General features: G+C 35.5%; 1 protein-coding gene across 50 annotated transcripts in view; it reads right to left on the minus strand.

Annotated features, from left to right (window-relative positions):
• Positions 1 to 27,980, minus strand: part of LOC131434538 (sodium channel protein para) — a 198,337-nt gene that overhangs the window by 53,134 nt on the left and 117,223 nt on the right. For 31 of the 50 annotated variants that reach the window (XM_058601352.1, XM_058601338.1, XM_058601323.1 and 28 more), the window contains 5 exons: positions 16,980 to 17,042; positions 16,649 to 16,832; positions 15,770 to 15,969; positions 11,666 to 11,765; positions 11,539 to 11,607 (listed from right to left, as the gene is read on the minus strand). In XM_058601352.1, coding sequence (XP_058457335.1) covers positions 11,539 to 11,607; positions 11,666 to 11,765; positions 15,770 to 15,969; positions 16,649 to 16,832; positions 16,980 to 17,042 — 616 coding nt within the window. The remainder of the gene's footprint in view (positions 1 to 11,538; positions 11,608 to 11,665; positions 11,766 to 15,769; positions 15,970 to 16,648; positions 16,833 to 16,979; positions 17,043 to 27,980) is intronic. The other 19 variants (XM_058601349.1, XM_058601321.1, XM_058601345.1 and 16 more) reach the window with 1 other exon arrangement.

Consider the following 27,980-nt stretch of genomic DNA (forward strand, 5'->3'; position numbering starts at 1 on the left):
TACCGGAATTATCATTCGTTGGTTAACAACAATGTTTATTCAATGAGTGTTTATTAGTGGACTTACGGCTCTCGAATGGTGAAATTTAATTTTTCATTGCGCAAACGATGATGTCCTAAATTCCACCAGCTGTGGGAGTTATAGGCAAAATAGAATTCATTCTGCAAGAACCGGGGCATGATTCAGTACTGACTAATACCAGTGTAACGACACACAATATTGACATGACATAATTTACAGTGCTTCATCAGGTAGAAAGGTAACCGAAAAAAACATGCAATGCAAGTAATCTACATCGACTATGCAAAGTGTAACTGTATGATACTTTGTTCAATCGGATGCCTTTTGAGATTTGTTTAATCCCAGAATAGTAAAGTTGGAAGAACAGTTCCGGGGAATGGAGAAAATCTATCCCTACTCATAATCTAGCTTTTCTCCAATCTTTCCCTCATTGGACACTAATTGATAGTTAAGCTAAGTTGATGATAACGTTACGGCACAACGGATAAACCTACATGAATCTTCAAAAGTCATCGGTAGTGTTGTGGCCCGACAGTTTTTGTTGTACATCCGGCAGCCCGGCTGTAACTTCTGGGCAGCGTTGCCAGATCATTAAAAAAAAGTTCGAATCCGGCGCAAAAATCTTACTGTAACATATCTGTATCAGAACCTCTGCACCATAAGTACCAGGAAAACGTGACCGGGGCTCAGTTAAGTGAGCAAAAAGGAAGGTTTTTGAATGGGTCATTTTGCCGAAAGCCGTTCCGCCGAAAGAGTCATTTCGCCAAAATTTCGAATACATCACATTAATAATTTGAAATATATTAATAATTGACGCAGCTAGTATTGAACGGTCAACCTGGGGCTTTGGTGCTTAGTAGCTAGGAAAGTCAACAAGTGTTGTTGGGAACTCCTTTCTAAGGATCATGAATCAACCTGAAAAATAACATTCAATAAATATTTCAAAACTACGATTGTAGCTCAACAAAAGCTTTTATTTTCAATCAATCCCAATATTATATTAATATAGTGAAATGTAGCGTCATCAAATGCGCGCAAAATTTTATCCGCTTCAGTTGAACGAACCGTCGCACAAAGCATACCAAGATAAACGGATACATAGAATCATTTTTCAATGATTGAGCGCAGTGGGTTTACCTCTCGTTATATTGGCTTGCAAAACAGACTGGACGTAATGGATTTTTGAGTCCTTCACACTTTGAATATATGCTAATTCAATCGTTATTGTTAGTGATTACTCTTACACTAGAGCTATAAATCATGAGTAATTATGAATGACTAACATGAGGTTATATGTATATGTATTGAATAACTTGCTAACCATGTATATGCCTGAGCTTAGTAGCAAGCATGGATTCTTCTTCAAAAGAACGATTGAAGACAAGAGAACATTCAAGTATTTTCGATATCTTTGCCAGCAGTCCATCAAGCCCTTCCCGCCGATGAGATAGAATTTACGAAAAAGTATTTACTTGACTCGCATGAGTTCATCTTACCATGCAGTTAAAATTATTTAGTGAATCTTTTCTCAAGCACATATTTGAGGCACGAAATTAAATATAAAGTTATTTCGTAGTTCATTATTATTCAATCGATATTGAAAGGAAAATCAAGCGTTGATTTATTGTATTCATAATAACTGAAAAACCAATGAATTCCAATAAGTTTTCCATGCTGACAGGCTCGAAGCTGACTCTCAATTTTTATCACATTGTTTGTATCACAGGTTAATGATCGATAATACTTGACTTGTATTCATTTCATTCAGTAGCTTGTCAATGATGAAGTTATAGTTTTGCTATAAAAATTGCTGTTTTTATTTCAACACAAAACCCAATGCTGCATAAATTCGCGTCATTATTTTATATGTAATTTTTGCTCACGATATAATGCCACCGTGCATTTCTCACACCACCTCAATATGAAACAGCAGCGCGCAAGCAATAAAAAACGATGCGGAAAAGTTTATCTTAACTTCTTCAAATTTTGATTGTTTTAGCTAATATTTTATAATTTTGAATTGCATTTTCAGATTCTTTGTGAAATTCTGCTACAAACACTACTTTTCAGTTCTAAAATCATCCCCGTGGAACGGAACAGTAACCGTTTATACTTTTCAAAAACCAATAACGACTCGGCAAAGCAAAATTTCAAAATTCTTAGAATACTTAGTTATGATAAATAATTGATCAAAAACGCGATTTTCGCGTTCCGCTACATTTCACCTTAAGTCAATGAAAGGGTTCCGCGTAATTACCCTTTCGGCGAAAAGAATTTCGGCGAAATGGCATTCGGCGAAATTACGCTACTTTTCTAAGTCGTCGCTTATTTGACTGTTTGAAAATTTTTCAACTCTTTTCACCCTTGTGATTCAGAAGCCGGAAATTCGATCCGAATGAAATTTTGAATGGACCCATAAGATAAAAATTTAATTAAAATTTGAAAGCTGCTTCAAAATTTATTGTGTATATTGTAAACAAAAGTTATGCGCGCATAGAAAACGAATGAAATAATATCAGTATCTGAACACGGTGTCGTGCCGGCACTGAACCGGACCGAAAATGTGTATATTCCTTAATCGTTTCAGCAAATTGCATACTTAAGGATCAAGAGTGAACCAAGTTAACTTGTGTTGGTAATTTGTGTATTACTTACATTTTATTTGGTACGTATGCCATAGATCTGTGTATGCCATAGATATGCAGTGCACCGAGTTTTTCAAAGTGGATCGCACGATTTAGTTTCAAACAATCTTTTTTCATAATAATTTATTCTCAAATGAATGTTAAACCTGACATCTTGGATGAAATATCAGTTTTGATCAATTTTCCACCAACGTTTGAAGGGAAATTGCTTTCATTTTATGAAAGTAGATTTTAATTCCCTTATAAAAAAGTTAGCAACACTGCTTCAATGCATTTGTATTAGATTGCGCTACACAAAATAAACAAAACTAAATATTTTCTGTTACAAAAGCAGTTTGCCGGAAAAAATAAATAGTTTTACGTCAACATTCCATATCCATTGCCTTTCGCGTGTTAAATTAAAGGTTCCTATTTTGCGGGTTTACTTCTAGAAGGTACGTAAATTTTTATATCGCAATAATTTCTGCAAGAGGCAATTCATATAGGAATGTGTTTGTTGCTTATCAAATGTGTCAGCGGCAATTGACACCAACTTTAAATAAAAAAAAAGTAAAGCCAGAAAGAAAAATGACGGATAAAACATTGGTTCTAAGTGCTTCGACCTGGAATTGAATGCTTATTTAAAAGTATATAGGAGACCGTTTTTCATTTCACTTATCTTTTCATGCAATATCGAAATATTTTCCTTCGCCCAATTCATATACATTTTCCCGCTCCACGAGAAATGACGACGTGGTGCTATGCAAAATCGGCTGGTGATATTGAATGACCAGTGTCTCGCCGAATTTCAGTATAAACTAACACAGTGTTCGAAATCCCGCCAAACGGATTTACTGATTTCGGTATATTTGTTGTTTACTGCCAAGTTCAGCAATATATTATGCCATATAACTTCGACAAAGGCGCTTTACCGAGATAGAATTTTACCTCAACGAATTTCGGAAAAGAGCATGTAGATTATTGAACAATCAGTAAAATGTCGTGTTGCCGACCTAATTCGGCACTTTATTTTGCTGAATTTGAGAATCTGTTTTAGGTGTGTATGTTACCAATAATAAAAAAAATAGTTTCGATTTTTATTCTTTGGCATTTTAACTAATTCTCTTGTTGTGTTTTGTCCGACACCACAATTTTTCGAAATAGGTTAGTCAAATCAGACAACCCAAACTCAATTTGCAAAATCAAATGTAATAATTTGAACACGCCAGATTATTTTGTCTGGCACCATAAATATACGAGCACAGATATCAGATTGTTTCAAAATAATGATTACTTTAATTACTCTACTAGTTTCAAACTCAGTCCAGTTTGGTATTATCTCTGACTTCCTACTAAAACTCTTCAGAACGTCTAAGCCTCCAAGCAACAAAACAAAAGGCTTTGTGGTCGTAGGAGTGCACTCTGAAAACTAGTTCAATGGCTACTTGTAGTGTAGCAGTTGTTTGACGAGAAAAAATGATTTGACGACGACATCAAAATGTACAAATGTTCCTATCTGCATTTGGCAGTTTCTCTTTCTGCACACGATTATAAACAGTTACTCAGAGATTGAGTACTAGTTACTCAATTTCAAATTACATATGTATGAAAACATCAACAACTGTGTAATTAACATCAATGATAAAGAGTAACTCTTACTCTAAATTTGAATTTAACGTAAGAGTTCGTGTTTGGGATACTATTCGAGAGATCATTCTAGTCATGAAAACCATGTGTAGTCACTTTTTTGTTAGTAGAATTAGTTCCAATTACAACATAATGATTCATGGACATGTGAACGAAATGAAAGAACAATTCCTTTTGGTGCGAAAGTTGAACACCAGCAGAGAAGCTAAACAACCATTCATTTGTGTATCAATATATCAAATCAATAAAAGTACTAAAAACTTAATTTTGGACTTATGTACAAAAAAGTATTACTCAGTACGTGAGTAAATTTTACTCAAACATCGTTATTAGAGCCAGAACTCAAATTAGAATAACTAAAGAGTTACTCTAAATTAGAGTTGTTCAACTTTTTCTGCAGATGAGTAGGATCTTACTAATTTTGGGTAACTTTTTAAAGTGTGTACTCTCTATTTCAACAGCGAGAAAGCAACCGGAAATATTCGTTCAGTTTGTTAGAACGGTTTGTTAATGTTTTTTCTTAAAAAATAAAAATCGGGTGTTTTCTGAAAATCAAAAGAAAATATGTTGTTATTCTATTTGAAATAGAAATATTCTAAAGATATGTAGTTTAAAAAAGACATTTAACAACTTCTAAAATTCTCCAGTATAACTAGTCCAACGGGGCTCCAATTCTTCATATTTAAAATGGCTCAACAATTGGCCTCTGTCTGCCGAGCTCGTTGAACGAATAAATGGCGCTCGGTTCAATGAGTCTGTTAAAAAACGTAAAGATACTGCGAACTAGGGTAACAGAGGTATTTTTTTTGCATCAATTTGAAGCTAATCACAATCAATTACCTATAGCGGAAGGAGTTTTCAAAGATATTACAACATTTGGTGAATATTTTTACGGAGCGGGCCAAAATAAAATCAATCCTAAAGAGGGCCAGAATACTTCGGTTACCCTAATACAATGTGATCCTATGGAATCAAAAAACTAAAGCGCTTCTAAGAGTAAATTCAGCAGCTGGAAATTGTAAATGGGAGGTCTATAATAGAACTGAAACTGGAACAAACATATCTCCAGCAATCCGTTTTAGTTTTATCTACTCGAACAGTTCTTTCAAATTTTAAACTGGCATACGCTGCCGCTCTATATTGTTTATATTTTAAACACGAGCAAAACACATTTTCGTTTGAGAAAACCAAAACTGACCCAGGGTAGTCTCATCATCCAAACACTTTTCACGAAACTGTGTTGGGTGTGCCATTAGCGGTGTGAGCAAATTCGATATAATAATCAGGATCGAAAGTGGCTCGGTTTTCAGTGGAAAATGAGTTAGGTTTAGCATCAAATGAAAACGACATTAGAAGATTCACTCGGCGTTTGCTGAGACAAAGACAATAAAAAGAAACTGTCATTTGCAGATGGGATCTTTTGTAATGTTTTTCCTCGTGTAGGCCATTCTCTTAAAGTAACTAGTACATATGTGTGACGTATTTCAATGAGTTTGATTAGAGAGACCTATGCTCAATGTACTTTATAACATCAGTAACTAATTGCAGTCAGAGCACTAGTGTTTAGTTTTTAAAAACGTTTAAGGTAGCGCCCGCTCTATGGGACAGATTCGTCTGTAGCATTACGAAGTATAAACCAACTCAGTGGAAATTATCGACTGTTTCTATTTATTGTTTGGCAGCACATGGCTGTTAAAGAGCCGCGCTTGTATTTGTGTATTTGTAGTCAAATTTCATAGTAACACAAGCTGATTGATCAATAAAAATAAAAACAATCGAAAGTTTCCTGAAAAATTTAGTACGCTTGGTTGTATTGGTTTTTCGACTATGCGTGAGATGAAAATGAAAATTAACATAATTTATATTCAAGTTAAAAAAAAACGGTAACTGTAAACCAAATCAATATCAAACCGTAAAACTTCAATTGATTCTAATTAAATAGGAAATAGCTGCAAGCTACATGAATCCGATGGTGCAAATATTGAATAATTCTAGTGCGCTGTAATATATTTAAAACAAAACAACTGATTGTGTAACAATTGCATCTAATAAAATTAATTGTTCATGCTTTATTACTACTTTTCAAAAGGGTATCCGCTAAAATGAAATAATTAAAAAACATTGGACAGCAAGAAAACGATTCATTAATTCTATTCAATGGTTGCTTCGAAGGACAGATATACCGATCGTTTTTGTTTGGATTGGTGCATCACCTTACTTTTAGGTGCAAAAAGAATTGCGATGAAAAGCACATGATATTCAACCTAATCTGTTGGATACTGTCCATAAGAGTAAACAAACCTTGATCCCTACCAACAAACAGGGAAATCAAACACACAAAGAAGTGGAGTCAACTCTATAATAATACACGCTAGCACCAAATGACATCGGTTTATGCAGTAAAAAACTGATATTGAAGATATCTGATTAGTTTGGATAATGAGCTTATCGTTAGGTTCTATTCTAAAACAGATCATGAGAGAAAGATAGCGTTCGAACAGTGACAGTTCACATATAGATAGTGTAGAATAGCTAAAATAGACGAGCGAAGATGATATACTATGAATTCCATTGCGCTGAATAGAAAAACCGTAATATCCCCAGGTAACAGAAAATATAGACAATGCTAAAATTTTCGATTTATTGAGCATGAAAAAAACCACAACTAGAGTGGGGGTGGCTAATTGTAGATCATAGCACAACAGATTTACAGGTTTGCATATGAACTGAGTGTTGTAGATGTCATCACGACCGCCTCTATGTGAAATATTGAAGTCACGGAACTAGAAAACTACTTAATTTTGAATACTTTCGATCTAAATATAAGGTTTCGTTTAATAATCTATTTTTAGGTAAAGTAATAGGTGTATAAATAAGTTCGTACCGTTTTCTAACAGATGGCGTAACTAGATTCCTAATACAATGATTTACCTTTCCAGATAAAGCGTTGGAAAGCTACTGTGGTACAGTTTTAGAATCCCTATGTGCCATTTAACTGTAGCGTGAACAATAATGCTGTTTTTAATATGAAAATGTTGAATTTTGCGGCGAATAAAGTGATTTAGCGGAGAGTACTTCGTGACTATTTTCTTTATGAAGGAAACAGGCGAAATTCATCGTATTTTGGTGGAAATGTATAGTGAGTATGTTCCACCTGTTATAACCATTTCTTGTCAATAAAGTTTCAAATTTCGAGCACAGCACGAGCTTATTTATATCTACTCAATAGTAAATTAGTTATATCTAGTCAACGGTAATTTCAGTTAATTCAAGGTTGGATGCGGTTTACACAATTTTAGCGTATTGAACGAAACCTTCTCTGTTGGGTGGAGTTGAAATAGCAAATGAAAGAAAATATTCAAAATAACTTAAAATTAAATGAAAAGTAAAAAATAATTGATTTTTTTCTCTGTAGATCATTTTCACAATTAACAGAAATAAAATACAATAAATTATAATTTTTTCATAGGTTCTTGATTAAATTTGTTCCCGCCTGTACGCCTGTTTTCTGTGATAATAGTGTTGACATTACTCGGGCTGCTGTACATTACAATCATGATTATTAATACTAGTCAACAGCAAAATAATAAAATTTTTAATTAACGCACAAAAAGCAAAAATACGGTATCGGAACCGAAACATTCGCTACAGTATCGGTGAAAGGCATTGTCTGATTCAAAGTGTACACTGTGCCAAATAGTTAAGTACTATTTACTTACATTTTGGTAAATATATTAAACCTCTCTCTAATATTTGTTTAATTTAATTTGAAATACGACTCATTTCAGAAATTAAAAAAAATTATAGACTGGCTATACATAAAGCTTGCTTCATTTATAATTGGAACAAATTTTTGCTCATATTGTGGCGCTTCTGGTGGGCGAATTTGGAAGTTCTTAGTGCCCACGTGTCGGGAATTTTGTCAGCTTCACGTATGATTTTTGACATTCCGCCAATCGGCTGTACTTTGTAAACAATCAACATGGGAGCCGAAGGAAGTGAACAAATTGTGCACAGTTTTTTGGAAAATCCATTGTGGTCTGCATCTAGGCTAGCTAAACAGCTGAAACTGCCTAGAAATACCGTATGGCGCGTTATCAAACGGTATAAGGAAACATTGACGACGAGAAGCCTCAAGCCAATCGTCGGAGTGGAACTGTCGACCGGAAACTGCGTGGTAATATTTTGCAGACGATTAAGAGAAATCCTAATCTGTCGGACCGTGATTTGGCCGGAAATTTCGGTGCTGCCCATAGTACCGCGAAGAGAACTCGACTCCGAGAAGGAATCAAGTCGTATTGAGCTAGCAAACAGGCAAATCGGACCATGAAACAGAATAGTGTCGTCAAAATTCGTGCTTGGAAACTATATGATCATGTACTGACCAAGTTCGACGGGTGTCTTCTGATGGACGATGAAACCTATGGCAAGGCTGACGTCGGGCAAATCCCAGGTCAAAAATTTTACTTGGCAACGGCTCGGGGGGATATTCCAGCCAAATTTAAATTTGTTTTTGCCGACAAATTTTCAAGATAATTTATGTTTTGGCAAGGCATTTGCAACTGTGGCAAAAAAAATTTCGTTACAAAAAAGACAATGGCATCGGAACTATACCAAAAAGAGTGTCTCCAAAAACAAATTTTGCCGTTCATTTAATCCCACAACCCTTTGAAATCAAAACTAAATAAATTTAGTTTAGGTTTAGTATTCAGCAGTATGAACTGTCAATTGAAAAATTTACTAGGTTCTACAAAAGATCCTACGGATAATTTGAAAAAATCTGGGGTATACAAAATCTCGTGTTCTTATTGTGATAAAATATATATTGGACACACAAAGAGAACTCTAGACATCCGTTTCAAAAAGCACGTCGCTGAAATAGCGAAAGCATCTAAAGAATTAGAGAAAGGACTACCACATCATTTCAAGTCAAAAGTAGCTGAACATGCCTTCTGAAAATCATGAACGACATAAAAATCATAAGACAAATTTCCAACCCATGGAAATTAGACACAGCCGAAAGTTTAGAAATCTTCAAAAATAACTCCACTTCTTTATTGAATCGTGACCAAGGAAATAAACCCTGGCTATTCAAGTTATTACCGACACATAAGATACAAATAGATTTAGGAAATACCTAATCTCTTAATCTCTCACTTCTTCAGTTTGTTACCCTCCGCTGACAATCAAACTACCGTCCGTTACTACCTGTTTCTTCCCGTTTTTACCCGTTGACAATAAGACATTTCGTATAAAAGGAGCAGCATTACAGCATTCTTTCATTACAAACTTATAAAACCGATACATTGAAGAAGGATGTAAATAACATTCCGAAATACGCGTATCTGTATTGTAACGTTTGTTATGCTTCATTAAAGTATAGTGACTTTGTGAAAGTGTAATAACGTGACAGTGAAATAGTGGAATTAAATGCTACATAAATAGTGCAACTATTGACATCCCGTAATGTTTTGGCCAGATGTGGCAAGCTGTCATTACAGCAAAGTCGTTCAAGAATGGTATGCAGAGAAAGGGGTCCTGTTTGTTCCGAAAAACCTTAACCCACCCAACTGCCCCCAGTTCCGCCCTATTGAGAAATACTTGGCAATCATGAAGAGAAGACTCAAGGCAAAGGGAAAGGTTGTCAAAGACATCAATCTCCCTGTCCACCATCTTCATTGGAATTAACAAGATCTTTTTTTTGTCACTAACTTTTTCGTTCCCCTTTTCCTGTTTTTTCACCATCTCGATGACAACTAATTAGATCTCTGTCGTTTTCAAACATTTTGTTCCCACACCCCTTTTTTACCCCGTTTCCCACAATATTTACTTCTTTTTTTTTCATTCTCTTCCGTAACATCACCATCACCGGAAGACCGCTCCAGTCAATGACCAGCATGCGGGCCACCCGCCGGGCCTTCGTAGCCTGGGGGTGTTTCCCGCGGACCCACACGGACCGAAGGATGCGGCCAACATGGATATTCGCCATTTGGAAGACCCTCACCCAATATTCAATTCACCTCGCCTGCTGAAAGCTGAATTGTCGAGAATCCGCTACCCCGATACTACATTACATAATGATACTATTCTAGTTTTAAGTTAGTCGTAATTAAGATTAGTAAATACCCTTGACATCTTAGAGCTTAAGCAGTGTGCCTTAATATTATAATATATTATTGAATAAAAAAAAAGACATCAATCAGATGACGAATTGGTGGAATAAGATAGCTAAAACGATCGACGAAGAAGGTGTGCGCCGCCTAACCACGTAAGCCGTATTACAGGAAAAATTCGAGAATTCCTTCGAAACCGTGATGAATAATTTTATCCGCATTTTTTCTTAAAAGTATGAAGAAAACGTTACATTTGTATAAAAAAAGATCTTAAATACAATCATAAATAACTGAAATACAGGCAATTGTCTTTGTTCCAATTCTATCTGAAGCAAGCTTTAGTTCCATTTTTGTCGTTCTATCATTTTGTTTTTAGAATATAAAATAAACCGAACTGTTGTATAGCGAATAGGAAAATGTCTATTTGTTTTGGAAAATATACTTCTCTAGTAACGTGTATGAATTTAGACTGAATTTTTTTTTTAAATTGATATGCTAAAACCACAGGCATTAAGATCTCACGTAAATGACGTTTTGGCGAGTATACCGAAAAAGTCCCCAAAAATATTCTAATGCTCTAATACCACGTAACTGGAAAACTCAAGCGATTGAAACATTTGCTAATATTAGCCCGGAAAAAATCTGGCAAACATTTCTGATAGATTTGAATATTACGGTGTAGATAGATCATAAAAAAGTCTACAGGTTTACACATATACAATAAGTAGGTATTCAAAATACGTTCTTCAAATACAACGAAAAAGAGAAATTGTTAAATCACAAAAATATTCGAATTAAGCATAGTCAAGTCCTTGCAAATGTTTCAAAACATCAATATTTATATGCGTTGTCAAGGAGCCAGCTTAAAAAATAAGGAACATATTGATGAAATTGAAACTGATATCTTAACGTAGAATCTCGTGAAACTGGAAGAAGGTATTAAACATGACAATGGGAAAAAACTAAGATGTGAAGACCAATCATACAACGAGTGCCATGTCGTTCATCTAATGACTATGGTGATACTGATAAATGATGATCATGCTACGGAATGTGTGTATGAATGTTGTGTGACACTTGTGTGAGAGTGTATGTGCTTGTTTTACCAGTACATAAGATGGCACCAAAATTACCTCCATGATCACTAGTTCTACTATGCCGACCAGCAGCTTGCTCGATGATATCGTTTAACACCATCACGTCTAAAACGGAATTAGGAATTATTGATACGAAGCATTGCATCAATACAACATACTGTACCTTTCATATCTACTACGGTTTGTGTTTGAGAGGGCTCAATGAAAGGATTGTCGTTGTGTTTTATTTTGCCAGCATCGTCTGTACAGTCTTGTGACATATCCTACAAAGAGACGTTTTTTTTATTTCAACAAAATTCGTTTGGCTTTGCAATGATTCTTAGGCTGTAGGCCCTCTCCCAAATTATTTTAAATTTTAGTTAAAATTTGGGTAGTCGAGCAATTATTTTGTCGTTTTCAGCATGGTTATTTTTGACAGTTCGTTAGTTTTTTTTCTGATACCTAATAATTCTAATCTGAAATCTAATCTGATATCTTCAGTAAAAATTTCTTCTCTGTGATTTCTTTTTATACTTTCAGAAAATACCCCAACAAAAAGTTTCAATACATTGTCAAACGAAGTAAGCTTTTCTTACGTTCTTTGATATATTTTTATTTCCAGTGCAAAATGAACACAAATAACTTTACCTCCGCAGTTTGAGTTAAATTTAATTACTCGATAAAAAATAACTGCCCGACTGTCAAATTTGAACTGAAAGTTCAAATAATTCACGAGATGGTTCAGGGCCTTGGTATATTTAAATTAAGAAAAGGTTTTGCATGGCATTGGACGTCTAGAAAGTTAAAAACAAACGATTTATTGATGTTTTTAGGATTGCTTGACGCTCGCGGTTTGAGTACATCGTTTGACGGTAAGCGCGGTAATCCCATAAACGTCATGTTTGTTCTGATAACAAGCTGCAAATGGTTTGCCATACTAAAGATGTGTGCCAGGGTTCATCCACTAGACACTTTTTCTCATACTAATTTCTGGAATCACTCGCGTAACATTTAAGATAACTCGTAATCAACAGTAGTACGCCCCAATACTCGGTTTGTGGCTGCCGCTCTCCATCCTCGATCACGCCGATGCTCGTAAAAACTCCGAGTGCTTACAGGTCCTCTTCGAGTATGATCCTTGCTTCGTGACCGTAGAGGATCACCGGTCTTATGATCGTTTTGTATATGGTACATTTGGTGCGGAGGTGAATCGTTTCTGACCGCAGTTTCTTTTGGAGTCCGTAGTAGACACGACTTCCATTGATGATGCCTCTTTCTATTTCACGACTCACATTGTTGTCAGTGGATAGTAAGGACCCGAGGTAGACAAACTCCTCCACTAGCTCGAAGGTATTCCTATCTATCGAGACATTATTTCCTAGACGAATCCTGTCGTGTTCCTTTCCACCTACTAGCATGTACATTGTTTTCGACGCATTCATCACTAGTCCGGCCTTTTCACTCTCGTGTTTTAGGCGGGTATACAGCTCTACCACAGTTTAGCAGAAGCGTCCTTCGTTGCTTTGATCATTCTAGTCAGCTTCCCACAAAAGCTGTTCTCTATGCGCTCGATACTATCGTATGCTGCCTTGAAGTCAATGAACAGATGATGCGTTGAGACCTGGTATTCACTGTATTTATGGAGGTTTTGCCGTACAGTGAACATCTGGTCCGTTGTCGATAAGCCATCATAAGGCCGGCTTGATAACTTCCCACGAACTCATTCTTTTTAGTTGATAGACGACGGAAGATGATCTGGGATAGCACTTTGTAGGCGGCATTCAGAAATGTGACCGCTCGGAAGTTCTTGCATTCCAAAAAGTCGCCTTTCTTGGCAAGTTACCTTTTCCTTCAACTTCTCACACAGATCCTGACTATAAATCAGTGCAAACAGAGTACCAACTTTTCTGGGCCCATTTGAGCTGATGCATGGTATCCATAATTTCCCATAGTGTGTTCTCCGTTCAGGTGCTCATTGAAAAGCTGCTTCCTTCTTTCAATCTCCTCACGTCCGTCCGTCCATCCTTATTCCTGCACATTTCGGCTAACGGCCCTGGGCCGATACGGAATTTATTGAGCTTCTTGTATAACTTCCGTATTTTTTGAGAATAAAACAGCAGTTTCTTTTCCTCGTACCCCGCTTCTTCCAGGTGTTTTTTCCCTCGTAAGGGTCTGCTGTTTCCGCTTCTGTTTGTATCATTCCACATTCTAACGGGTTCCATGCTACAGCACTACCGCAAGCGCTGCGTTCTTCTCATTCAAAATCACTCTGCACTCCTCGTTGAGTCATTCGTTCCATCGACTCCGTTCCACGTTTCCGGCGGTGCACTCGGCTGCGTCGTTTATGCTTGCTTTTACTGTACTCCAGCAGCCGTCCTCGTCTGGCAACACTGTCTCGAGAGCCTGCGCGTATGCTGAGCTATGTCGCCTCAGTTGATTCAGTCGCTCTAGGTTGTACCGTGGCGGTAACTGGTACTGTGCATTGTTGATGACAGAGAGTTTTGGGCACAGCTTCACTATAGTGGTCAGAGTCGACGTTAGTGCCACGATAGGCACTGATGTCGATAATGTCGAAGAAGTGCCGTCCATCAATCAGAAAATTAAAATATTAAATGGATGTAAGTAGAGTTACGCTGTAACATACGTAATGTTGGCAAAAACTTAGATACATTAATTTAAACTGTTGACATCTTATTAAGCTTTATTATGTTCTGCAAGATGGCATTACAAATGAACTTGAGACGAATAAAGTTTAATTTGGCATGTACCGACGGTTTGTTTACATTTTCAATAACATATGTTCAAATTACAATGAACACATAAAAATAACTGTGGTTGTCAAATGATGTTCATTCAGAGAATTTTGTGAGATTATGTCATGTTCGTGCGAAACCTAATTATAGAATTTGGTTTTAAAATATGCCGTGACAAATGAATTCATGGTGAATAAAGTTCATGTTTGATAATTATGTTTTGCACGAACATGACATAAGCTCACAAAATGAGCTGGATGAACACCGTTTGACAGCTATCAGTGGTTTGTTTATGTGTTCATTCCAGCCCTCCTGCTGTGCCGCCATTTTCTTGTAACCATCATCTTTTCCGTAAAGACGAAAACAACGAAGAAGTATGTAAACGTAAATAAAAGTTTGTTGATGCGAAATATCTGTGAGATTTGTTGAAACAAAGTTGATTTTTATATGTTTGATAATAATTGTGATATCGTTATGTAATGTGCGGTGCCAAATTGTAATACAGACTTTCCCAATTTATGATGTGTTGTATTTTACTTCATTTTGTTTACTTTGCTCGCACTGCTTTGCTAGCTTTGAATGCCCCAAACACCCGAGATGCTGGCTAGAGCGCCTTATTGTTGCCACCGGGCTGGTTCATTCTAATTTGAATACGTGTTAATAGATAAAACAAATCACCGGTAAATGTCAAAAAACTAACTTTATTCAGTTCATTGATGATGTCATCTTGCAAAACCTAATTTTCAAGCAAATTTCATTCTGTGAGTATAAGCCATTGGGTTGGCACGAAAATGGCATAACCTCATAAATTTAGCTGTGCACGTGTAAAACCTAATGAACCGATTTAAAAGATCGTTTGCCTTGTTTGGAATGACACTGACAGACAATATTCTCCAGTCTGAAGAAAACGATGGTTTTACTACATCGGCCTAAATGACATAATGTAAATTGATGCAGTCGTTTCGATTTTTCGTATCACTTTTGAAACCGTATTTCAAATTCGTGGATTGTACGACTACACTGCTAAACATTTGTACAATCGATTCATATGTAAATAGCACTTTAATTTAATATGTTTTTCCATTTCAATACATAATCAAAGCGATTTGTTTTAAGATTTCATGTGCAAATTCACTAAGATGCAAGATTTGATTATTTTTCACTTAGCTTTGATGTGTTTTTCCTTTAGCTGTGATGTGTTCTGCTATCGAAACGAACTACATGTGTTAAGCACTTCGTTTTCTAGTGGAAATGAGTACAGCACAAATGTATGTGCAAAACTCTTGATTCGGTCAAGTGTGTTTCAATTGAAATCTATGTGAAAAACAATGTGACATTCATATAAAATTCATATACAATCTAGCGGTAACGATATATCTTATCGTTTTGATGTGCATTTCAGATAAATGTAGTATGATTTCCATCAAATATCAAATATCAAATATTATCAGTGTAGTATCGAACAACGACATTTGGAACAAATACCCTATGAAATTGAATCATGATAAAACGATAAACATGTTATTCCTACTTACAAAATCTCTCTGTCCCTTATGGTTGGTATCCGCGTAGGACATGTTTGATGCCATGTTCGGCGGCGGCACGATCGAGTGATTGGTGTTTCGAGCTGAACGGTTCCGCAGTCGGCTCTCCTTCGTCATACCCCCGAGCAGATCGCCGTGCGAAGTGTACGAGATGCGAGATTGATGCGATGTGTAGGATGAATGTCGCGAACCTTTCATTGTGTCATGTTTTGTGAGAACACGAAATCGATTAGATACAGCGATATCAGGTAAACATACTAAAAACTGAATCCAAAGATACGGAACATTGGCGTGCGAAAATTTTGATACCAAAAAAAAATTTAAAATGATACCTGGTTTAAGAAAGGTTTAAAACAAACTAGTTTGCATTTCAAACCAAATTAGTGCTGATCTTATGATTATAAATTAACAATAAATTGTAATGATTTGTGAGTTAGAAGCAATCAAAATGTAGTATAATTATGGACACTATAAAAATATAAAATGTATTCTGCTTTTAATTTTGCTTATTGAATGTTAAATGTTAAATTATGTTGAGAGTAATATTTTAGCGTTGATGTAGGTAATTTCAAGGCGTAGAATAGGAAGAGCTGAAAATGATTGAACTAATGACAAAATGGCGGCACTTTCAAAAATTCAGTTTAGTTGTGATACGAGCAAACATAGAGAATGGGACAGAATGAGCAGCCATTATCAAATGATCGTACAAGAAAGGTTTCCTGAAAGATCATATAGAACTTGGAAAGAGCAAACGTATCTTTCACTTTTCATGACTTTTTGGAAAAATAAACGAGAATCGGAACAAGATAGAATGAATTTAGGGAGTCTAATTTGTTCAATTGAATTAGATTTTACTTTTTTATAGTGTACCTAAATTAGCATAGTATACTGGAACGATGATTGCACCATTTTCCTCCGACATCGGTGTGACAGCGTTCGAGTCATCGGCGTACGGCAAATGTTCTTGTGCATCGAGATATGTTGAGAGTACCAATGGTTTTCTATCGCTACCAGGTACGCCCACGAAACGTCCTCTACCGTTACGTATCGTAAACTGTTGTCAATTCATCATCAGGTGCGGTAGATCAGAATGTGAAGATGGCGCCCGGAAAAAGAAGACACACGAGACAAGTCAGAGAAAGAGAAGAGATAAAAAAGAAAACGTATAAATCGTTTAGTGCAGATTCGTCTAAGTCTGTACCTGATGTGATCCTCTAGATCCTCTACGAAGATTAAATGGTGAACCAGGTAATGAAAGTGAAGCCTAGAAAGTAAGTATAGGTTTCAATTGGTTAGTGTGTTTCTCGTTCGCCTGCTTCTCAGCGAGTTTAGTTGGAGTACAGAATAAATATATAGTTATGTGAGTTAGTTACTAAATAGAAGCGGATGGGGTTCATCTATTTGTTGGTGGTGAAAAGCTCCTTATCATACGTGACTGTGTAACGGTGTTCATGAAAATGTACTTAGTGTTGCAAAAAAGGTGTTATTTAGCGGAGATCCAGTGTTACTATCCTTTGATTGTTTGAGTGTGTAGTAGTGCTATAAACAGTGTCTGGGTAAAACTCACGCAATGATGGTTGTTACGATGCTCACTTTAATATAGCTCAAATGTAGTGATGTTTTCATAACATTGATAGTTTTTGGTTTTCACTACATTATTTGTCTGAAGACTTTGATTTCCACATGACTAATTAGGCTTATTGGATATTAGATAGAGCATTAATAGGTAAAATAAAGTGCCCATCTTATTTTTGATCACTCATTTTTGGATATATCTGACATGTGGTTTCAACAAGACGGTATCACATCCCACACGTCACGCGAAACAATGGCCGCCTTCAGTGAATAGTTTATCTCAGGTTTTGGGCCCGTCAATTGGCCGTATAGATCGTGCGATTTAATGCCTTTTGACTATATCTTGTGGGACCATGTTAAGGCTCATGTCTACAAGGTTAAACCATCAACGATTAACGCACTGGAATCCAATAATGAAGCATTTATTCGTGAAATACCGACCGATATGTAGTAGAGAGTGTTTTTAGTTTCTGTCAATGTGAATGGTATGAGTTCATTTAACAATTACTGGATGATACAAAGAGAAAGTTTGAAATCACGGAGTATGATATGGATATGGATTATGTTGGTTGTACTTGAAAATACCACCAGATCTTCAGATACTTCTCTTTGTTAGTATTTTTTTTTCAAATTTTATATGTTTGATACATAGGAGCGACGAAAATTAATTGTCCAAAACTAAGTGTTCTTGCAAAATGTTATTAAACTTTTTAAGCTTAACGATTTCTTTAAAACAAAAATCTGATCAAAATGAATTCAGAGCTAACGCTAATATAACATTTGTCTAAATGCAAAATTCTTAATTTATTTTTCAGAAGGCCGCAACAGCAAGTGACAGTTTCTTTTTGTTTACTTTCTCTTCTAATAGTTACCCAGCAGTTACCACATTTATCACTCAACTCTTTGCATAAAACGATACCCGAAACTTTCGACTTTCAAACTTTATTTTTCGAATTGTGAAACCCAAAAAATCTTTATAATCACATCACAATCAGTACAATAAAACTTCATTCAATTCAATTGATACTGAATGTGGAACACATTGACGATCACCCTACTGTAGTAAACTTCACACTCTGACACACACAACGCTCGCTGACGTATCAATGGGCAGCATTCAGTTCTTCACTCGTTTCTCTTCCAATCGAAGCTCAGTTTTACCACCGCCAGTTGCTCTCTTGAAGTAACAAAATATCTCTTTCGATAATGTTAGAGCGGCCGTTAAATGAGGTTTATGTAAAAATTCGAATTGGTTCAAGACAGGCCCGTACTCAAGATTTCGTTTCGGGAGGGGCCGGAAGATAAAAAATATTGTTACTAAATTTTGCGTATGTACCTAATTCTCGGTGTGCCTTTTACAGGTGTTTTTAACAGACACTTTAAACTTTTCCACTGGAACTGCCATTGTATTACATTTCTTTACGTTTACTGTCTTATTATTTCTGTAACACATGTCTGAGACCTTCTAAATAATTACATATCTGTTTTTGATTTCGGGAGGGACTGGGTCTTACATCTATTATCTTGAACCAGTCACGTACCCCTTCTGGGTACGATAATAGATGTAAGACAAACCAGGTAGCTGAAATATCAATTATACAATACACATAAATCAATAGTTTCTCTCTTCAGTTTTCATTTTTAATACTTTACTCCATTTATAATTCTATTCATTCGAACTTGCACACTACCAAGAGTGAAGACAATGAAGGATCTAGACTACTTGGCACTTGAAACTGAGCAAGCGAAACTTCAAATGACTAGGTACGATTATTCAACTGACGATGAATTCTGGGAGCTTCAATTTAAAATGGCAGCAAAAATCAAATGAATGCGTAGGAATATGCTGACGATCAGTGGCCATAAATTTTATTTTCATCTCATATTATTCGATTAAAAAGGAAATGAACAAAAGCTACCACCGCCACTACCAAAGAATACAATTACTGTTAACTTCAGACAGTGCCAAATTCGACCTTCGGTACGAGAATTTGAAGGTTTGCTTAAAGAGTAAATGCATCTTGATATTAAACGGGTGCATTTACTACAATGCAACAAGACAAATAATGTTGTTCACATCCATTTTTTTAAAGAGTTGAATGCAAATCAATTCTCTAAAGACAATTACAATGTGCACTATGTGGAGCATGAGAACATCAAGTACAACATACCATTGTATATGGATGATAGTGCTATAGAAGTGCGGATACCTGATCTACCCTTGAGCGTCTCCGATCTTTATATTTGCAAAGCTATCTCCCAGTACGAAGAGATTCTTTCCATCGAAAAAGAAATATGGAACCTTTTTTCCCCGGTATTCTAAATTGAGTAAGTTTGTTACGCATGCGCTTAAACAAGGCTATCCCTTCTGATGCGATTTTCGGCCAGGATACAAGGATTACAACAATGAAACATCCTCAACGAAACCAGTTGTAGCGTATATAGAACAAGGTATAGCAGCTACAGCGAACACCTGTGCAAATAATAGTAGTAACGATGATTCCGCCAACAACAGTGACACCGAACCAATGAACGGCAGCGTGAATAGCGAACCACTGCTCCCCCTCCATTCGCTGGATAGCAATGAAAAGATGAATTCTGGGAGCTTCAATTTAAAATGGCAGCGAAAATCGAATGAATGCGTAGGAATATGCTGACGATCAGTGGCCATAAATTTTTTTTTTCATCTTATATTATTCGATTAAAAAGGAAATGAACAAAAGCTACCACCGCCACTACCAAAGAATACAATTCCTCCAAGGAAAAAGATGACAACGAAATCCAGCAGTTAAAGAATATTTTTTTGTTAAACGGCCACGATAAGCCTAAAAAGAAATGAGCCGAAAAAAAACAATTAATGAATAAAATAATCAATTACATAAAAATTATAGATTAGGCAACCCATATTTTATTTTTAAATCCACGCTCAAAATAAGGGAACAAAATACCCCGTTTACAGGAGAAGCATCCCTCAACTAGCTAAAATGTATTTAACGTTGGTCATAGGCTTAACCGGGTGTAACGAGTTCTTGAGATTCCAGTAGTTCTCATCATGGCATGATTGTCAATTTTCCTTATCGCAGATATCAATCTCAGTACAAATATCTCATCATAAACACCCGTTAGACCTCTGCGAGCTGCTCTCTCTCACACATTCATGCACTAGTATAAACTTCATAATCATACTCAAACCCATTGTACACGCAGAGAAATTGAGCTTGTTTAAAATAACAAATCAGTTAGTAGATTTTTAAATCTGATTCATGTTAGTTTCAAGCTAGATTACTCTTGTGGGCAAAAAATAATAAGACTTTGTTCATAATTTCAAAATTTTTTATTTAATCTTCCAAATCTGTTTCACTCATTGTGAAAATCGTTGATAGCACATTTAATACCTCACTACGCTTTCCGCGCGAAATATAATTCAAAAGTCTTACTGCTTTTTGCACACAGTAGTATGATTTTTTAAAACCATTTTTCCCTTTAACATCAACGATGATAACAAAATTATAGTTGATTTTATTGGCGATATCTGTGTTGATTCAATTCTTTATGGTCTTATTTATGTAATGATACAATAAAGTTTATTCTTCAAATGAACCGTATCAGATTTATTTTCTTACTATCCAGAGCTATTTTTTTAACCGTGAATGTTTTTTGCGCGTTTCAAAAGAGAATTTTATCTGCTTATTTCTTTGCTCCGAGAAAAATGAGTATCATTATTTTAATTTCGTTACACATATCAGTCCCGGAACCATAAGTCGGATCCAAATGAAATCGAGGAAATCTGGAGCATAGGACTTTTCATACGAAAATCGTGTTTTATTTTCTTCCAAACATCGCTTTATCATGAAGTACTCAAAACTCCTTTTACTGGGATAAAGGGAAAACGTCACTTTCACAAAAAATGCCAATATATCCGTTAGAAATAAACAGATTTCAACAAACGATGGCTTTTCTGATGGGTATTACAACGAGGTATCTAAATTTTGCAATTTATTTTGTTTTTAAAGTCAATTGAGACAGTTATTGTCAAGAAACTGCAAATTTTTACAAACAACTTTAGATAGTAAAAAAAGAACTAAAACAATAGCGTTCTGACAAAAACACATTTCATTTGCAACTAGTCCGATCAAAATCGTCCCAGCCATCTTCTCTGAGATCTACGCCTCTTTCTTCTGTACACACATACAAACACACACAGACATTTGCTCAGTTCGTCGAGCTGAATCGATTGGTTTATGATACTCGGTCATCCAGGTCTCGGAAAAAATTTCCAAAGTTTGAGCGTATTCTATATATATATATATATATATATATATATATATATATATATATATATATATATATATATATATATATATATATATATATATATATATATATATATATATATATATATATATATATATATATATATATATATATATATATATATATATATATATACATATATATATATATATATATATATATATATATATATATATATATATACATATATATATATATATATATATATATATATATATATATATATATATATATATATATATATATATATATATATATATATATATATATATATATAAATGTAAAACGGTTTTCGATCTCTCACAAAACATATTATATTTTGTTTGTGAGGCAAAATGAAATATAACGATAACTATTATGGGGCTAGGCTCTTCCACCGGGAAATAATTCGAGAGTTTCAAAAGTCAACTGCTAGCAGGGCCTCCAATGCGGTTACACAAATTAAAGTCACAAATTATTCTAGTCGACCGGAATGTGAAGAACTGACAGATGTCACGAGGATTCTTACTAAGCGAACACGCTAAATTTTGTGCAAGATTCTGGTGTCGCACATGTTGACCAGGACCAAAAACACAAACGCGGCTGCACTTCAGAAAAATGTTTAGCCATTCAGGAACAGAAACCTGTTTTCCCAAGACAATGCACACGAGAGTATCGCAATCATGGCTAAAAATGCTTTCCCATTCACCTTATTTGTTCGATCTGGAGCAGTATTTCGCAGACATTCCGGTAAATTATTTTTGAACGGAATCAAATAATCGTAAAATCGCTGGAAGTAGTGTATAAACCTAAAATTTAATGGCCCTTCTGTCAATCGTCAGACGTCAATCGATTTTAGTCGTAAGTGTTAGATTGTGAATATCCTTTGAGGCAGTTAGTGAGCGATGCTGTACAATAACACTAAGTAATTAGTAATACATGATTTAGTAAAAATAAACAAAAAAAATTCTGGTATGAATCAGATGGAAAAATGCATGTGAGTGTATGTATGTAGCACACCTACCTTCTGGAAAGTTGCAACACCCTAGCGAGCAGCGGTTAGTTGTTCGGTGGAAGTTTGGGGTTTTGTGTTTACAGTGGGTGTGTTTTTATTTATTTTATTTCGTGGGATTTGAATAATTATAAATCATTTATGATATTCGATGACGGTGACGCGAATGGCGCAAAAGACAGAGAGCGGATGATGATATCGAAATTCAATTGGGATTGCGCATAATTTTCGTGTTTTGAATTTGATTGATGGCGTTTTTTTGCGGGTGCCGCCGAATATTGTGTTTGATTTTCGATGTACCAGGGAGAGATCAGATGAGCCGATAATTTCATGAAGAAAAAAGAAAGAAAATAATTTGTTGAATTTCAGATGCCAGTGACAAACATGTGACAACGCATAATTGAACATGGTGACTGATAGGACCGACAAAAACTGACGTGTTGCAAGATACAGGTGAAAATAATTTGCAAGCGGGATAGCGTGATAGAAAATACTTTGAAATGGTTTATTTACATAGATCTTTGACGATAAAAACAAAAACTTTGCAACCCTATAGATGGGGTTATTGAGTAGCATAAACTCAATATAATTCTTGCTTCAATCAACGAGTTAAAAAACTTTGTAAATTCTCGCTTCAAGTTTTTCAACTATTAGATAAAATATTTTTACCGAAGTTGTTAACATGATGAAAAATCTACCGAAAAATATGCTTATGGTAATTGTAGCTGCAGAGAGATCTTTGTCAGGATTTATTGGCTTGTACCAAATACATCACATCACCAAAGTTTCAGATTTTAAAACCTATTTATAGGTGACATATTCATTTGCGACCTTGACGCCCCCAGTCAAGTCTCTATCAGAACTCGTGCGTAAAGCCTTTGGTATTACATTCTTCTTGTGGAATTTCTGTAGTTCACAAAACCATGCTTCAGCGCTTACGTTATTTATTCGGCAACATTCCTCAAATCAAGTGTGATACCGATAATGTATTTAAAGGTGATCATAGGTGCGGATAGAAAAAAAATCTTTGTCAATAACGTCACTTGTTCGATTATGTCTTCGGAACTATAATTAGCGTTTTGTCGTTTAGGTCACTTATACCATTACACTATCATTATCTCCGGAACCAGAAGTGATCGCAGTTTGGTAATTAAATTTGATCAAAATCTAATTAAAGCTTTCAAACATGTAATTTGAAGGAAAAAATACGAAACCTATATGGGAATCATCTTACATCATGGTCGTCTCGCTAGCTTATAGCGAATCCTAGACCTCATACCTATTCAAATTTCCCACTCCGCGACACCAATGGAAGAGAAGAATGAGTCACCGCCCTTCCGGAAAGTAGATAAAACATCAACAACATCTCTCGTCCATATCAATTTTTCTCTTCTTGAAGGATGGAAATAGGAGCTGCTCGTAATAGTGGCTATCATGCTGTTGAGATGTTCAGTTTTTAACAAACTCCTGTCATTGCTAATTTCATTAGCAACTCTTATTTATCAATCAACAGAAAACATGATGACATCAGCTAATCAGTGGATTCTATGATAAATAATCAGTAAAGACATATAGTAAATCTCTAACGTCTTTACTGAAAGAACGATAGAAACGAAAACGTGTTTCCTCGTAATGGTAAGGGTTTCCTTACAAATTTTCCCTTTGCACTCCCCAGTACCTAAATGCAATCCTGTGCTAAGTTAACGTTATTAGTTAGATTATCCAAAAATGAAATGGAATTTTAATGATAAACGTCAAAGTTCCATTTTTTGACGTAGAACTATAGAGTGCGAATTCAAAATACGATACCTAACCGTACAATTAGTGGTGAACTTTTGACAATCTACAGCTCAACAAATTCTAAACATTCAAAACTCTGAAAGTTATTTTCGATTTTTTCGCATAATTATAAACATTTTAATAAGGAACATAGAAAAAACTACTACCTAAATATTCAAAACAAATTTTAGAAGTGATTTTGACAATAGTTGTGTAGTCCTACGTCAACAGTTCGAATATAGGACTATAGGAATATAGTTCGAATATAGGACTGTCCCTTATAGTTTTTTCAAATGAATACAAATATGCTGTTCACATCTATTGCGCATTTTCACAACAAAAAATTGGGCTTCTAATTTTTGTTACACTATGTGCTGCTAATAACTCAACAAAAGTCTTCTGTTATAGTTTTATAAATAGTCAATCCAACAGAGCCAGAAATTGTCACGCATTCTCATTGAAAAAATCCAACAGCCGTAGCATCGTTTTTTGTACTGTCTCAATCGTAAATAATCGCATCCAAAACAAACGAAGAGAGACGAAACATTTTCGTCTCCCACTACAACCAAAGAGAGTATCAATGCCAACGTCACTCGTTCCCCTACGACAAGACGAAAATGAAAATAACATCTGCCGGGAGAATTAGTCCAATTTAAATTTATTATTTCATCGATATAATGAAAATCTGTGACGATTTGCAGTAGAGAGTGTCTAAAATATGATAAACTGACGTAATTATACCTCAGAACCTTTTCGGACACCAAAACTGCTACAGATACGAGCATCAACAGGTAAAAATCATTGTGAATCGATTGCTATCATTATCGATTATCAATGTTTCTGTTAAAAATCGACACTGCATAGTGTACGATTTTCACCAAAAACCGTAAATTACTGAAATGGTAAATGAAAGAAAGAACGTTGACTGGACGTAGATCTCGCTCTCATAATTTGCAAACGGAGCTGAGAGTGACATTATTTTTCGTCATTTTCGTCAATCAAAATAACTTTTATTAGCTCTGGTAGCACCCTCTAAAACTTTCTACCGAAAAACTGCAGTATGAACTACTTTTATTAATACAGATTCAACTGTTTGTGGTATGCTCAAAACGTATTGTGTAATAAAGGCTCTTCTGCAATTCACATGTAGGATTTACTACCGAAACTCAATCTTGCTACGTTTTATTCATATGACCCCCATTACATAGCTAGAGCAACGATCCCACTGACACCAATATCCCATCCTGGTCGGGGATCGAACACACGACAACTGGTTTATGAGTAACTCATCCTCTAAATAACGGCGGACTTAGCGCTTGAAAACTTTAAAGAATAAGTAAAAAATAGTCATAGACCGATGGTGTGTTAGTGTTTATGTTATAATGAATTAATAATCGTTTCGTGAAGCTGTCAGATGTTGCATAGAATGAAGTGAATGACAATAGTTTGAGGATACGAGGGTTGTACATATAAAGCGAATAATGAATTTTGTGCAGTTTGGCTGAACGCTGCGAAAATTTTTTTACTAAAACAATTGAACTTTCTGGGCGATGGAAGCAAATTTACTTGGGGAACATATTAGTACTTGTTAACTATACTATTCTATGTGCAACTGGAACTGTAATACAGAATTCAACTAAAAAGCTTTTAAGCAAAGCGTTACATGCTATCAGGTTTCTTGTAACGTATTTTAAACTGGGTGTGCGTTTCTATCATGGCTAGACAAGGGTCGAAAAACAGGCGGAAGGTCGGATAATTCAATATAGGAATTTTCTAGTAAAACCACACACAGGGCGACTGAGTTTGGTAGAAATCATTTGGTTCCGCACAGTGATGCAAGCATTACCTCAATATTAAAAAGAGGACAAGAAGATAGTAGAGTTATCAATGAAAACATGCAACGATTAGGAGCAAGATTGTGTGAAATGATGTGTAATTGAAGGACTCAATGTGTTGGACTAAGCTCCCCGATTTTATTTGCTTCGAAATTTCCAAACGGTGAAACTTGTATATATTTTAATTATACCTTTTTATTTAGCCCCGGTTCTCCAAGTCGTTCACCGGGGCTCAGTGCAACTTTCAAACGGTGCGAAACATCCTTTCCAGTCGTAAACACCGAACCGACATTTGAAGCAGAAGTCTTTGGCCAAAAAGAGTCAATGTTCTTGTACTACTGTATTTTGATGAAACATCAGGGCCGCTCTTTGATCGATGACGAAACATACGTCAAACTCCATTTTAAGCAGCTTCCCGCTCAAAATTTTGACATCGCGACTGGGCGTGCGGAAGATTCGAATTCGTGTTTGTCGATAAGTTCACAAGGTTTACATCGAAGAATGCCAGAAAAAGCATATATTTTCGCATAGGGGCAAAATGATCTCTGCTGCCAATACTCCAAGTGGCTTTGGAGTGGCTGCCAACAAAATCGCCTTGTCCCCAAGCCAATTAATACTCTAACTGATATTACTGTTCGGAAAGTCAACGACTTGAAAAAAAATATTTGTGCTATAGATCAATCATTTTGAAAAATAAGCTTTACATGAATCAGATAACATTTTAGTCATAAACCTCGCAGATTGAAATTTGTTCTTTTTAAATCAATTTTTTGTCCGTCGTAAACTTTTACAAAAACTCTTTCTTCTCCCTAATAGTTCACTTTTTTATTTCTTTTCGAGAAACAGGGTACTTATTATTATTAATATCATTTATTTTCCCCGGTTTTAACCTTTTGGTCGTTCACCGGGGGGAAACAGGGTACTAAATATACTCGACCAAATTTACTTCCACGGTAACAGTCCAAGCAACCAAAAGTTCAGATAAAAGGTGTGTGGCTAAATCAACTTTCGATGTTCTGGAATAGCATTCTATCAATAGCATAGATGCCCCTATTCTAAGTAAATACCCATACTTGAAATATCACGCCAAGCACCGTAATGAACTTCCAAGAACATTTTAGAAATGCGATGGTGCGACACAGGTGAGCGAAAATTCCGCGCAGTAGATCCAACTGTTGGGAACCTAATACAGTGGTGTCGGGAAGTCAGGAAGCGGAGTTGGTTGTCTTCCTTTGAGCCCAGCTAACCTTACTCTCCAGTCCTATTTATAGAAAATTTAGCGCAAGTTCAAATGTCCTTATACCTAAACTGTATATGTTGTCAGCATAGAGTATACGTTCGCTTCTTAAAGTTTTGTATCCGATATTTGGAGTCAAAGATTTGAAAACACTTTCCAAACAATTCACCTTTTTTTAGGTCGGTTTTAAAACGGTGAATACTAATTCTATACACAATTTACGAGGTAATGCTCGATACTGTTTTCAAATTTGTTAATAATTTTTATTTTACAATAACTCACAATTTGTACAGCAAAAAAAAAACACGTTTTCCCTTTCGAACAGTTCCTAAAAAGTAAAAAATAAACATTTCGAAGAACTCTCCCAGCGTTACTTGGGGAAAACTATTATCTAACTAATGAACTTTGATTTTTCATTTCAGGTAATCCAGCACCAAGTTATGAGGAATACTGCAATTACAGTTTTTTTTC

Source organism: Malaya genurostris, chromosome 3 (assembly GCF_030247185.1).
Source record: "Malaya genurostris strain Urasoe2022 chromosome 3, Malgen_1.1, whole genome shotgun sequence".
Classification (NCBI taxonomy): domain Eukaryota; kingdom Metazoa; phylum Arthropoda; class Insecta; order Diptera; family Culicidae; genus Malaya; species Malaya genurostris.